This window comes from Alligator mississippiensis, chromosome 4 (genome assembly GCF_030867095.1).
Source record: "Alligator mississippiensis isolate rAllMis1 chromosome 4, rAllMis1, whole genome shotgun sequence".
Lineage (NCBI taxonomy): Eukaryota > Metazoa > Chordata > Crocodylia > Alligatoridae > Alligator > Alligator mississippiensis.
In genome coordinates, this window is record NC_081827.1 from 176894951 (window position 1) to 176908323 (window position 13373).

The following is a 13373-nucleotide window of genomic DNA, read 5'->3' on the forward strand; positions in this document are numbered from 1 at the left end:
AACTTCCTCTGATCCAGACAGTCATCCGTGTCAGTGGCCCCATGCCCCAAAACAGGCAAGCTAGTACTCATTAACTCCCACCAGTTGGGCTCCTGGCTCTGAGCCATGCACTTGCTTACAGGCATGTTGGTGCAAAATAAGTCTCATCATCCCTCCTCCTTGATAATTTGGCTGGGATAATTTGCCTCATAGTATTGATGAATAAGAATAATGGAGAGTACAGTGTAATACATTGTCTGTAAACTCAGCTTCCACTATCCTCTTGAGTGGCAGCACTGCTACAGAATGAGACAGAAATGAATTATAGAATTTTAGGAATCCCAGAAATCAGGGTTTTCTGATGGACCAGTATTAAATGTGCTTACAGAGAACTCCTTGTAAGGTGGGCAGGTGTTTTATCTTGCATTGTTAAGCCTTATCCTAGGAACAATGAAAAAAGCCCTGACTTCAAAAGGAACTGCAGGGTTTCATCAGTTCCCAAGATCAGTGCCTCAGGTGGTTACATGGAGATCTTAGATGATAGATAATGCTTATCAGAGGTGATCTAATCTTAGGTGATAGATAATGCTATCAGCGCTTACCAGCTAAATGTAGAGATAAGTGGTGTGATGCCAAAGTGTTCTGTTGCTAACTCTGTACTGTATGCCTCTTTCTCAGCTGCTTGCCCAGCCAGCAGAGAATCATGAGGAACTGACTGCCCGACAACACATTGCTGACCAGCTAGAGCGGCGCTTCATCCCACGCCCTTTGTGCAAGAGCTCCCTCATTGCAGAATTCAACAATGAGCTAAAGATCCTGAAGGAAGCAGTGCACAGTGGGTCAGGTGCGGGCATCCAGGGATGGAGAGGGGGCGGCAAAAGAAGGAGAAGGGTGGACTTATCTGAAGGTGTGCATTGGGCTACAGTATCATGCTGACCTCAGCAAGCAATGTTGTTTATTTTTAAAGTGAGTTTCATCCTAGGACTTCAGGAGACTTATCTGCATGCACACACACACATGCATGCACACAACCTCTCGCCTGGTTCTGCTGCTATTTTCAGCTCAAGCTAGCTGGCCCATCCAGTGCTCTAGGCTAAACCTGTCTGAGTGTCCATTGGGCTGGTAACCTTCCCATTTTGCAGGTGACAGACTTCATTTAGATCTAGGTATTCTAAATTCCCCTCTTGTAGGATTATTTGCTTATTTCTCCGCAGCAGGCATTGGTTTTTTTCTCTTTTCTCCAGTGGTTCAGCATTTTGGGGTCCTCCAACCTTCTAAATTAGTGATTTTCAACCAGGCTGTCACAGTACCCTAGGATGCCTTGAGATTCTTTCAGGGTGCCCACAATGTTAGCACAATGTTAGGTGTACAAACATGAATCACAGGATAAACCCAGAGATTTTAAATACAAATCTGTAGTGTTAAAAGCATTCTGCCCTATTGTGGTCTTTCTGAGTTCTTTGCAGCAGAAGAATGGCTCTATTAGGTTTCTGTAGTCAAAAATTAAGTGAAAACCAAAAGTGGGCATTTTTCTGAGGGGTGCCTTGAGTCTAAAAAGTTTTGAGATCCAGGGCTCTACAAGATCAGTCATGTACCCACCTCTACTTCACTCTCCACCCCCATCATATTATAGTGACCGTTTTCTCCTCTTGTTTGTTGCCACTAGAGGGCGGCTCTTGCTTACACAATGTAGCAAATATTCTGAGCTTCGATCTAAAAAGAAAATGGATTAGCTCACCTTACCTTTCTTTCTTCCTGCCATAAACACTTGCCTTGCTTTACAAATGACAAAGTTGGGGCAGTGGCAATAAGGCTCAGGGAGAAAATCAGGGAGCCTAAGAAAATTTTGCAGAGCCAAAGGTCTGGAACAGGTGAGCTGAGCCAGGGCAACAGTACGGATCTAGCACCAAGTAAGCACAGTGTACCTTTTCTCTGCCTTTTAACTCCTGCTTCAATAGCAGAGCTGTTGCAGTCAGTTGTGCTTCCATCCCACTGTTGCTCATCCCTTTTTCCCCATCTACCCAAACTGAAATAAAAGGTCTTGCCCTTCTGGAACAATGTCCTTTTCCCCATAATCCTGACTGTCTTGGGCTTGGTTTCTCCTATCTGTGCAGCCTATCAAGGGAAGACCTCGATCAGCACTGTAGGCACCTCCACCTCTGCCTACCGCCTGAGCCTTGCTACCATGTCCCGCTCCAACACAGGCACTGGCACAGTCTGGGAGCAGGACAGTGAGCCTTCACAGCAAGCTTCGCAGGACACTCTGAGCCGGACCGATGAGGAGGATGAAGAAAGTATGTGGCTACTGCTACAGGAGCAGAGTAAAGTTGAATCTCCTTACCCAAGCTCAGCTCTGGTCTACAGAGAGACCAGGCCATTGATCTGAGTGGTAGAATATTCTGCAGCTGCTTGGTGTTGAGGCCTTGCTGGGCTTGCACCCAAGCAGCATCAAATAGTGGTTGCTGCCCAACTTTCAGTGTGTGTGGAGGCTGCATGTGGGCTTAAGGTTAAAAACTAGGTGTGGCTGCTTCTCAAAGCAGTCCAGATGTGTCTTCTTCCTTACTCTTGGGCACAAGATTGCCCAAGGCAGGGTGTGGAGAGAATTTAGTGTAAGAGACAGGAGCTGAAGTGCAATCCCCACAGTACTGAGAAGGTGTTTATCAGTTCCGTCTTTGGCTTTAATCTAGCTAACAGACAGGAGCTATCTGAGAACTAATGCAGCAGACATTTCACTGCTATAACACCTTTGCTTTCCTGTTCATAATTTTTAACCATATGTTCATGCATGCAGCACAGAGCTGCACTGTGTAGGAATAAGCTGTGGGTAGTGTCTGCCTACTAGTAGCAGAGGCAATACAAGACCTGCATTGTGAGAAATCTCCTGGTACTAGTTTGTAAGGAAGGGCTGGTGACTCTGCCTTTGTTTTAATTGATGTGGGTTTGCACAAACCTGTTTTCATGTTGAGTGTGTCAACATTGCAACCCCTGTGCTCTCATGAAGGCTGCTCTCATGCTTGAGAACAACTGCAAGCAATGCCTCCAAAGCAGCTTCACAGCTGTATTTCCAGTTTGGGCACGTGACTGAGAAGGGGTAAGTGGGGCATGAGTGAGGGTACCCTCTCCGAGCATGGAGTAGACATACTTTATGTGGTTTCAGCTGAGTTCCACATGAGACATGGGGATCTGCTTTAATCAAATTTGATATCAGTAACTCCAAGTTTTGCATACGTTCCCTGAAAACCAAAAGCCAGGAACTCCCTTCTCTCTGTCTAGCAGGCCTGGGTTTCCCGTTCCTCCAGCTTTTATTATCTTCTTGTGATGCAAGTGTTGCCTCCATAGCTTGAAACCTTTCCCTCTCACCTTTGCTGCTTGAGGGCAGCTGGATAGTCCTAGGAGACAGTAGACACATGAGAAGCTAAGGCAGGATGCCTCTGGAACAGGATGGCCAACCTGCAACATACATGCCACAAGTGGCATGGGCAGCCTGTGTGTGGCACATGAGGGCAAGCAGTACAGTGGCAGATAGGGCAGGGAACAGAAAGCAGAGCAGCAGATTGGGCAAGGGAAGTGGGTCAGAGTGGCACTCAGGGAGGATGAAGGGCTAATGTATGGCACACCTGCCAAAAAGTTTGGCCTCCCAGTGCTTTAACACATGAAATAATGTGATGGCCTGTAAGATCAAGGAATTAATTGTACCTTAGGGGAAAGTTTAGTTCGAAACAAGGTTCAGCTCAAGTTTGCTGATGGGCTGTTTAGCTGGTGATGATGGTGTCCATTGGTCACAGTCTTGGATTCAGTATGAATGACTTAGAATAAGCATTTTCCTATTTGCTCAGGTCATTAAAAGCCCTTAAGCCAGACCTAAGTCAACCCTCATCTGATTTAAAGCTATCTGACATACCAGCACGGGTGTGCAAAAGCTACCAGAACAACAGAAAGAAATCAATCCAAAATTAACTGCAAAAGAGCTTAGATAACAATATGTTGGCAGCAGGCAGCTCAAACCTCTCAGCAAGAAGTATTAACACTATTTGTTAGGTTAAAAATGCCAGCAAGTCAAAAATGATCATTTGATCGTCCAGTATTACAAGGGGTGTTGGTCATAGCCATGTTGGTCTAAGGACATAGGCAGACAAGGTCCTTTGAGTAAAAGTGAAATCTTTTATTAGACCAGCTAAATAGTTGGAAAGTTGACACTTGCGAGATTTTTGTTACTTAACTTTTTCCTGATATTTTATTTAATTTCCAAATGTCATTAAAAATGTCAAGCATGTCTAATAAAAATCCAACAATCTGCACAGTCTTGTGACAGTATGTGATGTATCTGAGTCATTTCAACCTTATTCCCGTGAACACAATGTTAGCATTTTGAGGAGGGGGAAAAGACCTTTATTTTTGCAAGTTAAAACCTGTTGATTTGGTAAGTCTCTTCATTGCTCCTATGAATGTTAATAATGTTGTTTTTTTAAATCATAAAATTTATTATCAGCAAAATGTCCAATGAGTAGTTCTCAATCCAAGATGACCCTGAATTTAAGATGCCTCCCCACATAATTAGGTTCTATACATGGAAACGTCACCAACTTGTTATTATTTTCCATGTATAGAATCTAGTTATTAGAGGGGCATTGTAAATTTGTCATCCCCCCTGCCACTGCTGCAGACAATGGGAGCAGGCAGTAGAGGGGCAGGCAATGGGGAAGGTCAAGTAGCCTGAGCCACTTGCCCCCATGCTGCCTGCCCCCCCCCCCCCAATCCCTACACCCAGCCCCCCACCCTGGTGTCTTCACCCCTGTCATTGCCTGACCCCCTTCTGCCTCTTCACCTTCAACTTTTGCCTTCCCCATATCCCAGCAGTCTCTACCTGCTCCCCCCGCATGCCATTTACCTTCCAGCTCCAACCTAGTTTAAGTCGGAGGCACTATGTTGCTCCAGCCCAGCCCACTTGCCCCAGCCTGGCCTAGTAGCAGCAGCAGTGGGAGCTCCAACCCAGGCTTCAAGCCTGGCCAGAGCTGCCACTGCCACAATAGCTGTTACTAGGCTGGGCTTGGGCTGAACAACAACATGCTTTGTGCCCCAGGCTGGAGTGGGGCTAGATCCAGAGGGTTAGTTGGGGAGGATGCAGGGTTGGGGAAGGCAAGCAGCAGGTCAGGACTACAGTGAGAGCCACAGCAGCCACCTGCCCTCCTGCCACCTTGTAGTTGAATCCAAGACACAGGGCTTCCCCCCCCCCGCCCATGTTAAATGGGGCAAAAACCTCATTCTGGATTTGAGTTAATACAGCAAAAGCAATTCCATTGCAGTAGTAACTGAAGATCCTAGACTTCCTCTCTTACGAGCCATTTCCTAGGGAGGGCTTCCCAGAAAAGCCCCACACCCTGCAAACACTTGATGACTACACTGCTGCTACTCAAGCACAAATGAAAGTACATGTGTGTACGTTGGCAGGAGTGGAATTTGAAGACCTCTGAGTCGTGAATGCGTGGAAACTGTGAACATGTCACGAGGATTTGGGATGACTTTTTCTCACTCTCTCCCATGTCATTTCTAGATGACTCAGTGAGCATGCCCAGTGTGGTAAGTGAACAGGACGCATACCTTATGGGTGCCATTGGGAGAAGGCGATTCTCCAGCCATATCTCCAGCATGTCTGCACCTCAGGCTGAGGTGGGCCTGTTACCCAGCCAAAGGTAACAACATGTGCTTTTTCATCTCTCCCAATATAATCCCAAGAACAGAGGGTACCTTGTGTGTGACTCAGTAATAAGGGATGGTAAAGTCATTGCCAACCTAAGAAGTTGATCCTGTAGTATTTACTCATGCATTGCAAGTAGTTCCATTGCCATCAGTGAGAGCACTTGACTGGGTAAAGGCTGCAGGGTTTGATATAAAGATCTTCCAGTACAGTCTATATTGCATAATCTTCATAAGAGCCACATTTCATTGTTAGAAACATTTCCTTCTAGCAATCTCAGAATCTTACCGCACCACTATTGATTCTCTGCTAATGCCATTCCTGTTACTGTATTTGATATCAAAAGCATTGGCAGGATTTTAGGGTGCCTGAGATGCTTAGAGGTTTCATTTTGTGAGTCCTAAATACAGCACTTGAAATGAGTAGAGAGGAATCCCAAGGTACTGGGAAAATCTAATGCAATCTGTGTCCATCTCAGAACAGACTCGTTTTCCTCTGGACATTAGCTCATCTCAGAAAGCAAATGTCAAGTATGAAATAGGATTTGTGATGTTATTCAAAACCGGAAAACTTGTTTGTCCACTGGAGATAACCTCGGATGCCTCTTATTACTAAAAGAGGAGGAGAAAGTTGTTAGTCAGATGTGAGTCTTAGACCCACAGGGACAGTTTTTTCCAATTCAATTCTATTATTTGTGCATAACCACTATTTATGTTTTATTTGTATGTGACACAGATTTCTAAAGAACTTTGACAAAGGGAGAACATAGAGACGAATTTGTCATTCTCTGCAAACCTTGAAACGTGATTTCTGCATCCTTTCTTGACTGGCTTAGGAAAATAGAGCGGCACTGGGCCTAGCCCAGTCTCAATTGTAGTTCAGTTAGAAACAACCGTGATGCATGTCACAGCTTAAAAGGAACAGATATGGCTTATACCAACACAGATATGGGAAACAGGAATGGAAGCTAGTAGATTTTATTCAAGAGTTTGCATAAAAGAGGCTTCTGAGGATTCATTTGACTTGTAAACCTATTTCATTTGACTGACTTCCTTCCTTCCTTTAAAAAATCAGTTTTACTGCAAAATTTCCAATATACTCTATGCTACATAATTTTCTAAAAGTCTACATTTTGTTGTTAGAAATATTCCCTTCAAGGAACCACTAGCCATAGTGCTTGCTGGTTGGTGATATTAAGAAAAAATGTGTAGTTACAACATAGCTTTGGACTCTTGGCTTTTTAAAGCATGCAATCTACTGGGAAAATCTCCTTTTATATGCGTAGAATAGGCTTAGTAGATATCATATTTCACAGTCACATAGCCTTTTTATTCATCATGGACAAGAAATAGTCTCTTGGCTTTTTGTTGGTATTAAAAATGTAAACTAATTAATGTTTAGTAGTAATGTTATTGCTTTCTTGTTGGTAAGGTAGCAAACCACTTTTGTCCATTTGGATGCTTCATCAGAGGCAACATGTTGAAATGGAGAGGGAGTCAACGCAACAGTTGAAGCAATATTAATATTATTGGGTACAGATTTGCCAGTATATGTTTTAGCTGTTACTTACAGATTCATTGCAGTGTAAGACAAAGCTTTCAGGTGGTTTAGTCTTTTAATGGAACCAGACCTTGGGTGTGGTTTGACAAGTCATGAAAAGTAGATTAGCATTACAGGCACAAATCTCAGTAAGAGAACTGATGTGTGAGGGATAGGGGAAAAGGTTATGAAATGAAGTGGAAAGTAAATAGGACATAATATAATGCAGGCAGAAAAATGGCTTTGAAAACTGTTTCCCACCCTTATGTCCCCAAGAAGTGCTATTATATTAACAAGCTTCCTAGCTCATGCAATGTACCGTATAAATTTGGAGGTGTCCTTGGATCATAACCTCCATCTATAGATTGAGTCTTTTATCCAGAATTTAATTTAGCAGATGTTCTTTTTTCTGTGCCTTGAGCCATAAGTTCTGATGAAACAGTGCAAGACCAAATGATTTTACCTTCTTTTTTTTTCTTTTTCTTATTCCGTTGATATTTTTTTTCCTTAAAAACAGAGACAATTGCATGCTTTTTGCATTTTCTTTCCCTAAATTCTTCATCTCCCTGCCCCTCCTGCAGTGAACCTAATGTCCTCGATGACTCCCAGGGCCTGGCCGCTGAGGGCAGCCTCTCTAGGTACAGTGTCAACACTACCTGTCTGTCAGTGTCTGTGCTGGGAAATAATCGGTTCCCTATCTCCTCTGTCTCTCTTACTCACCTTTTGTCTCTCTTTCCATTTCTGTCTCTTGTTGTTCATTGATATTCAGGCCTGCAAGTCAAAGGTGTAGCAACCCATCTTCAGTTTTCAGCTTTGATTGCCAACAACTTCTAATTGTTAACAACTTTGAGGAGTTAAAAAAAGGCTCGCTGGGCTAAAATATTTGTCTGTTTTGGATTTTCCCCTTGTTAGCTATGGTTCTGAAAATATGAGAAATAGTATGCACAAGATATTAAATGTAATTTTTTACAAGCATCGATTTAGAGACATTCTTGTAAAAAGATTTGTCATTCTATACTCTCAATACTGTCATCATGAAACACTATTATAATAATAATGTACAGATCATAGGCATTTTCTTTTATCGTTCTTTAATAATACTAATCTTGATATTACTTATTGAGTGCAATTCCTTATAAATGTCCTTATAGTAATCCCCACTTATTACTATGCATTACTATTGTTCACATGCTAGCCTTAGAAAACATTCAAACAGACACTTTGGATATTCAAAATTATGCTGGCAGTGACAGAATACAAACTTGTGAGCTCCTGCTTCTCGTGAACAGGGGAGTTTGTTCTTTGTACAAATAATATCATTGCCATGTCTTTAAAATATGTTGGTTGTACGATTTCAAAGGGAGGGCTGCACCTTTAACCATCAGTTCAGCCTGCTACATCATTTTTACTGTTGTGCTACTGTGGCCACACCTCTCAAGTGATCCTCATTAGGTGGGAAAGATTTTGTTCATCCCAAGAGTACCTTTGTTTTGTTCTGGGAGAACACAATCCCTGAAATCTGGTATGTAGAGTACACTGCATTGCTTTGTTATTTTACCCTGCTAGACTAAAGATGAGGACATGTTGAGAGGCACTTGTGTGAAATAGTATTTTTTGAGATTTCACCATTTTTTTAATGCTGAAAAATGGGAAATTAAGTCTGTTGTTGGCTGTGCCATTTAGATCATCCCCATAATTCATAGTGCCATTTGTGCTTGCGTGTGCTTTGCCTTGACAGATCAGTCTCTGATTGGTGGTAATGTGGAAGGGCTGTCAAGAAAAGATGCTTTCCTTTGGTAGAGCCAGGAATGTTGTCCTATAGCAAAATGTATTTTGTTCCAAAAATATCAGTAAGGCACCTGTCTGATAGAACCAACTGAGCAACAGTTCACACGCTGAGAAAAAACAGAAACCATTCTACAAAAGAAATGAAGTGCATTCACTTTGTGAGAATTAACTAGTCTATGTTTGGGGAGAGCTGTTTGAGATAAAGACAGTATAGCCTGCTGAATAAGTCCCATCCCAACGTTGATTGTGAAATGTCTTCACACTATTACATGGGAGTCATTCTGCATGACAACTCTTCATGACAAGGCCAGGTATTTTATGATAGATGAGTCAGTTGACAAGGTCAAACTCAGTAATTAATTTTGGTCTCTGAAATTTAGACATATATGCAGTGGGTTAATATTGAATCCTAGCATGTCAGCCTTTGCCAAAAATAAGACATTGTCTCCTGTACTGCATTGTTGCAAAGTTTTCCCTAAAGTAGAAAATCATTTGGCATGTGTGGGGAAGTAGGTTTATACAGAAAGAATATTTCTGGTGGTGTTTTATTTTCTCAGGGAAAGGCACAGACATCTGCAGGAAACAATTTTATGCCACAAAAGCTTAAAAGAGAATGAACGTAGTGGAGTAAACTAATCTAATCTCTGTGAAAAAGGCTACAATTTTAGTTCTGTAGAAGATGAAAAGGCAATGTTTTAGCTGTATTGTATGTACTTAAATGTGTAAATTGGATTCTTCTTTTAAAGGAGAGAAGCAATAAAACAGCCAGACAGCATAACTGCTTATTGTACTGTGGAGATCATTGATATAGCAGAGGGTAAATATGCTCTTATATTCAGGAACAATAGCTTTAAATAAATCAAGCTGAGATTTTTCTTTAGATAACTTTGATTTTAGCTCTTGAATACGTGGATAAAAACGGTTTAGAATTGCCTAATGAATTCAAAGTTCAGTAATATTTACCCTAGGTTAATGGAATAACAGATTAAATAACAAAACATGGTTGAAGGCAGGAATTTCAAATAACTGAAAAGAGCAATAACAAAAACAACAGTAAAGCCTATGTACCAATTAGAGTTACACATATAAAAGAAATGAAGACAGAAAGAGAACAGCATTCATATGCACATTATGCAGAAAGAAGAGGGGTAGGCGATAAAGACTTCTTCATAACATGATTTGTTGAGATTATAACTGAGAAAAGGGGAGATTTCCCCAAAGCACAAAGGAAAAGAGTGAAAACTTCTGTGATTGGAAGCTGGTGCACAAAGAAACTTTTAATCATGATTAATAAGGAAAATTAGACCAATGAATATAGCAAGTGTATAGGAATATCTTTATGTTAAACTGATTCTGACAGCTGAAATGCTTCTGGGAAATTGGGAGCTGGATTTAATCTACATATTAACCCATTCTCTGCTGGTCCTTCACAGCAAATCTGAGTTACCTTTGTCCCAGAACAATCAATTGAAATACTGGGAAAAATGGGCCATTCCCAATCTCTTGAGAAGTACAGCACATGCTTTCTACCAAGATATTACCAGGATTTTTGACAGTGACTATAATACATTTAATATTGTTTTAAAAATATTTACTTGCTCTTTCTGGTTTTTGTTTTCCTTTGTCACACATTTATTTGCTTCATTATGTCTTGATTTTCATGGAGATATCTTACTATAAATGCCAATTTGATAAGGTTATTTCATTATGATCTGAGTGTTTCACTGGACCAACATTTGTTGCAGTGTTGACAACAAGCATCCATGAACTCTTGTTAATTTGTCTGTCTCTGTCCTAACCTTGTGAAGGAAGTAACATGATTAGGAAGACGCATCACCTGTCGTGGGCATTCAGTGAGTCACTGAGCAACAGTCCTGATGGATGGGAAAGTTTACAGCTGTGTTCTCCCCAGATAAATCTGGTTTATGCAGTGTAACAAAAATCTTAACAGTTGATCCCATTTTCACAAAAGAGGAAGAATAAATTATCTGAAAATGGAATTGGATTTAGACCTGTTTGACAGAATTCCTGTGAACTGACCTCCTGAATATAAGGCGAGAGCAGAAAAATAGTACGCTCTCGGCTGTGTTCAGTAGACATTGAAAGGCAGAAAAGGAAGGAGAGTATGCATGCATCAACAGTTCTTAGGGAACTCATTTTCACAGAAACAAGGTGGTTGGTGCTCTTGCAGGGAAGAAAACAAACCATGATGGAATCGAACTTATGTCAGGAAATTCAGTTATTCAGCTTAAATTGGCAGTTGTTGCTCTTTCTTCCTTACTAAATTTGGGTGAATCAGTGTAAAAGGAGAAAGGGATAAAGGACAGTCACATTAGGGTGGTGCAGGCATCTCTGTTCATCTCCACTGTTGTCCTTCTCACTGTTTGCCAGCAACGGACCTCCCCAGTCTATGCTCAGCTTGAATTATACCAGCTTGTGCAATGCTTCTTTGATGGAGACACATATCCATTAGAATGCTAAACTTGTCTCACGTATGTTGTAAGGTAGGCTTAAACCCTGAATACAAGATGGGAAAAGCAACTGAGTCCAGCCTGTCACTTGTCTCTTCATTGTTTGTCTTTAATGCACAGAGCAGTCCATGGGAATCATTTTTTTCCTCATATCTGTGTCATGTCTACAGGAATCATGTGCCATCCTTGATTAATGAGGTTCTCAAAGTGTTTGCATGATGCTCATTTTTAGAAGCTTGTTCCACCACTGTAAATAATAGGTTATTTAAACTGAATGTAACTTTAGTCTTTCCTACAGAGATCAGCCTCTCCATTGACAGAACTAACAGACATCATTCTTCCACAGAAACTGCAAGAACCATCTTACCATAACTTTCTGGTAGTTAGCCACTTAGTTGAATAGCCAATTCTCTTGCAGCACCATTTTAAAATACATTTTGCAACCTTTAAAAAATACGTTTGATTTTATTTTCTACTTAAAATTATTCACATATGGATATATATCTTAAGTCTCTTAAAATTTCCTGGAGCAAGGTTTGCAGTAATCTAGAAACAGAAAGTTAACAATTTTCTTACAATTTCAAGCATTAGGCATGTCAAACCCAAGGGAAAAAATTTAAATGCACCCTCTCAGCCTTGGTAAACTTCAGAAAGTGTCACTTCTGGAGTTTGCTGGATCCCAAGCAGTTGCATGTGCTGTAAGGCCGTTGTCTGGGTCAAGAATGCAATGCTGCCAACTGGAAGTAGCTTTGAGGACTGCACCATTCATAGAAGAATAGTCTTGTCTTGATGTTCAGAATGTTTTGTATGTAAACCATATGGAAATCACATGCAAATATTGAGAATATGCCCAGAGGAAGGTGTTCTCTCTTTGTGCTCAGCAAGACCACTTTTCCAGTAGTGTAGTTATAGTAAACCTGCCAAAGTATTAGCTCCATCTTTTTCTCTTCCAGTATTCATAAGGCTGTAGAACAAGCTTCACTTCTTTTAGAGGCTTTTACCTTTTCCAAAGGAGGTGGCAAAGCCCAGGAAAATTCAAAAGAACAGGAATTTCCCCCCTTCCCCTCATAGATAAAAGCATGCCAAAACCAGAATGTACTGTAGTACTGAATATTCAGCAATGCATATTAAATACAGCTAGAAGGTGCCTAATTGGGATGCATGCCTCAGTGAATTTAATTTTGTCCCAAATAAGCACCTGTCCCATTTAAAAGAAGTTCATCTAAATGTTACTTACCACTGTAACCATATGTGTCTCAGATTTGGTTTTTTCAACCAAGCCATTTTGTGACTGTTGCCTGCTTTAATTGTGACAAAACTGGGAGGACTTCAGGATTGTGAAAAGAGGAGGGAGGGTAGGGGGGAATCTGCTACACCAATATTAAGTTGATTGAGGAAAAAGTGGTGTAGGCTGCTTAATGATATGAAGAGAGTCCCCTTGATTGTTCAGACTGCTTGATTTTTAACAGAGATTCAGTTTGTTGACAACCTATTAAAAACAAAATGAATGCTTTAAGATTTTTAACATAATGTTTAACTGTTTTTATTTTGCTCATGAGCCACAAAGAGGTTTCAGGCTGCAAGTGTTGAATGTGAAACCTTGTTTACATATATCATGCACCCATTATGTGAATTAAATCTTTGTCAGTTGTGTTCATATTTCATTTTGTTTATTTAAATTGCAATTAAAGGCAAAAGACAAAATGAGTGGAGCTCAAATGGGAGGAAAATGGCCTTTATAATGATCCTCACAACCCCTCCCCCCCAGAGATAAAATGGCATCCTTGCCTTTGTTTGTGGGTACCGATGTGGCAAAGGAAGCAGGGAAGTGGATGTTCAACAATGGGGTGCATCGATCAATGACTGAAAACTGAAAGTCTCAGTTTTTACAGTTTTGTGCT

The 13373-nt window shown here is 41.1% G+C and overlaps 1 protein-coding gene across 5 annotated transcripts in view; it reads left to right on the forward strand.

Moving 5' to 3' along the window:
- Positions 1–13373, forward strand: part of UNC80 (unc-80 homolog, NALCN channel complex subunit) — a 202145-nt gene that overhangs the window by 180062 nt on the left and 8710 nt on the right. For 3 of the 5 annotated variants that reach the window (XM_019491985.2, XM_059727126.1, XM_019491988.2), the window contains exons 58-60: positions 658–823; positions 2094–2273; positions 5531–5669. In XM_019491985.2, the coding sequence (XP_019347530.2) occupies positions 658–823; positions 2094–2273; positions 5531–5669 (485 nt within the window). Of the gene's footprint in view, positions 1–657; positions 824–2093; positions 2274–5530; positions 5670–7794; positions 13130–13373 lie in introns of those variants that run through there. The other 2 variants (XM_019491986.2, XM_059727127.1) reach the window with 2 other exon arrangements.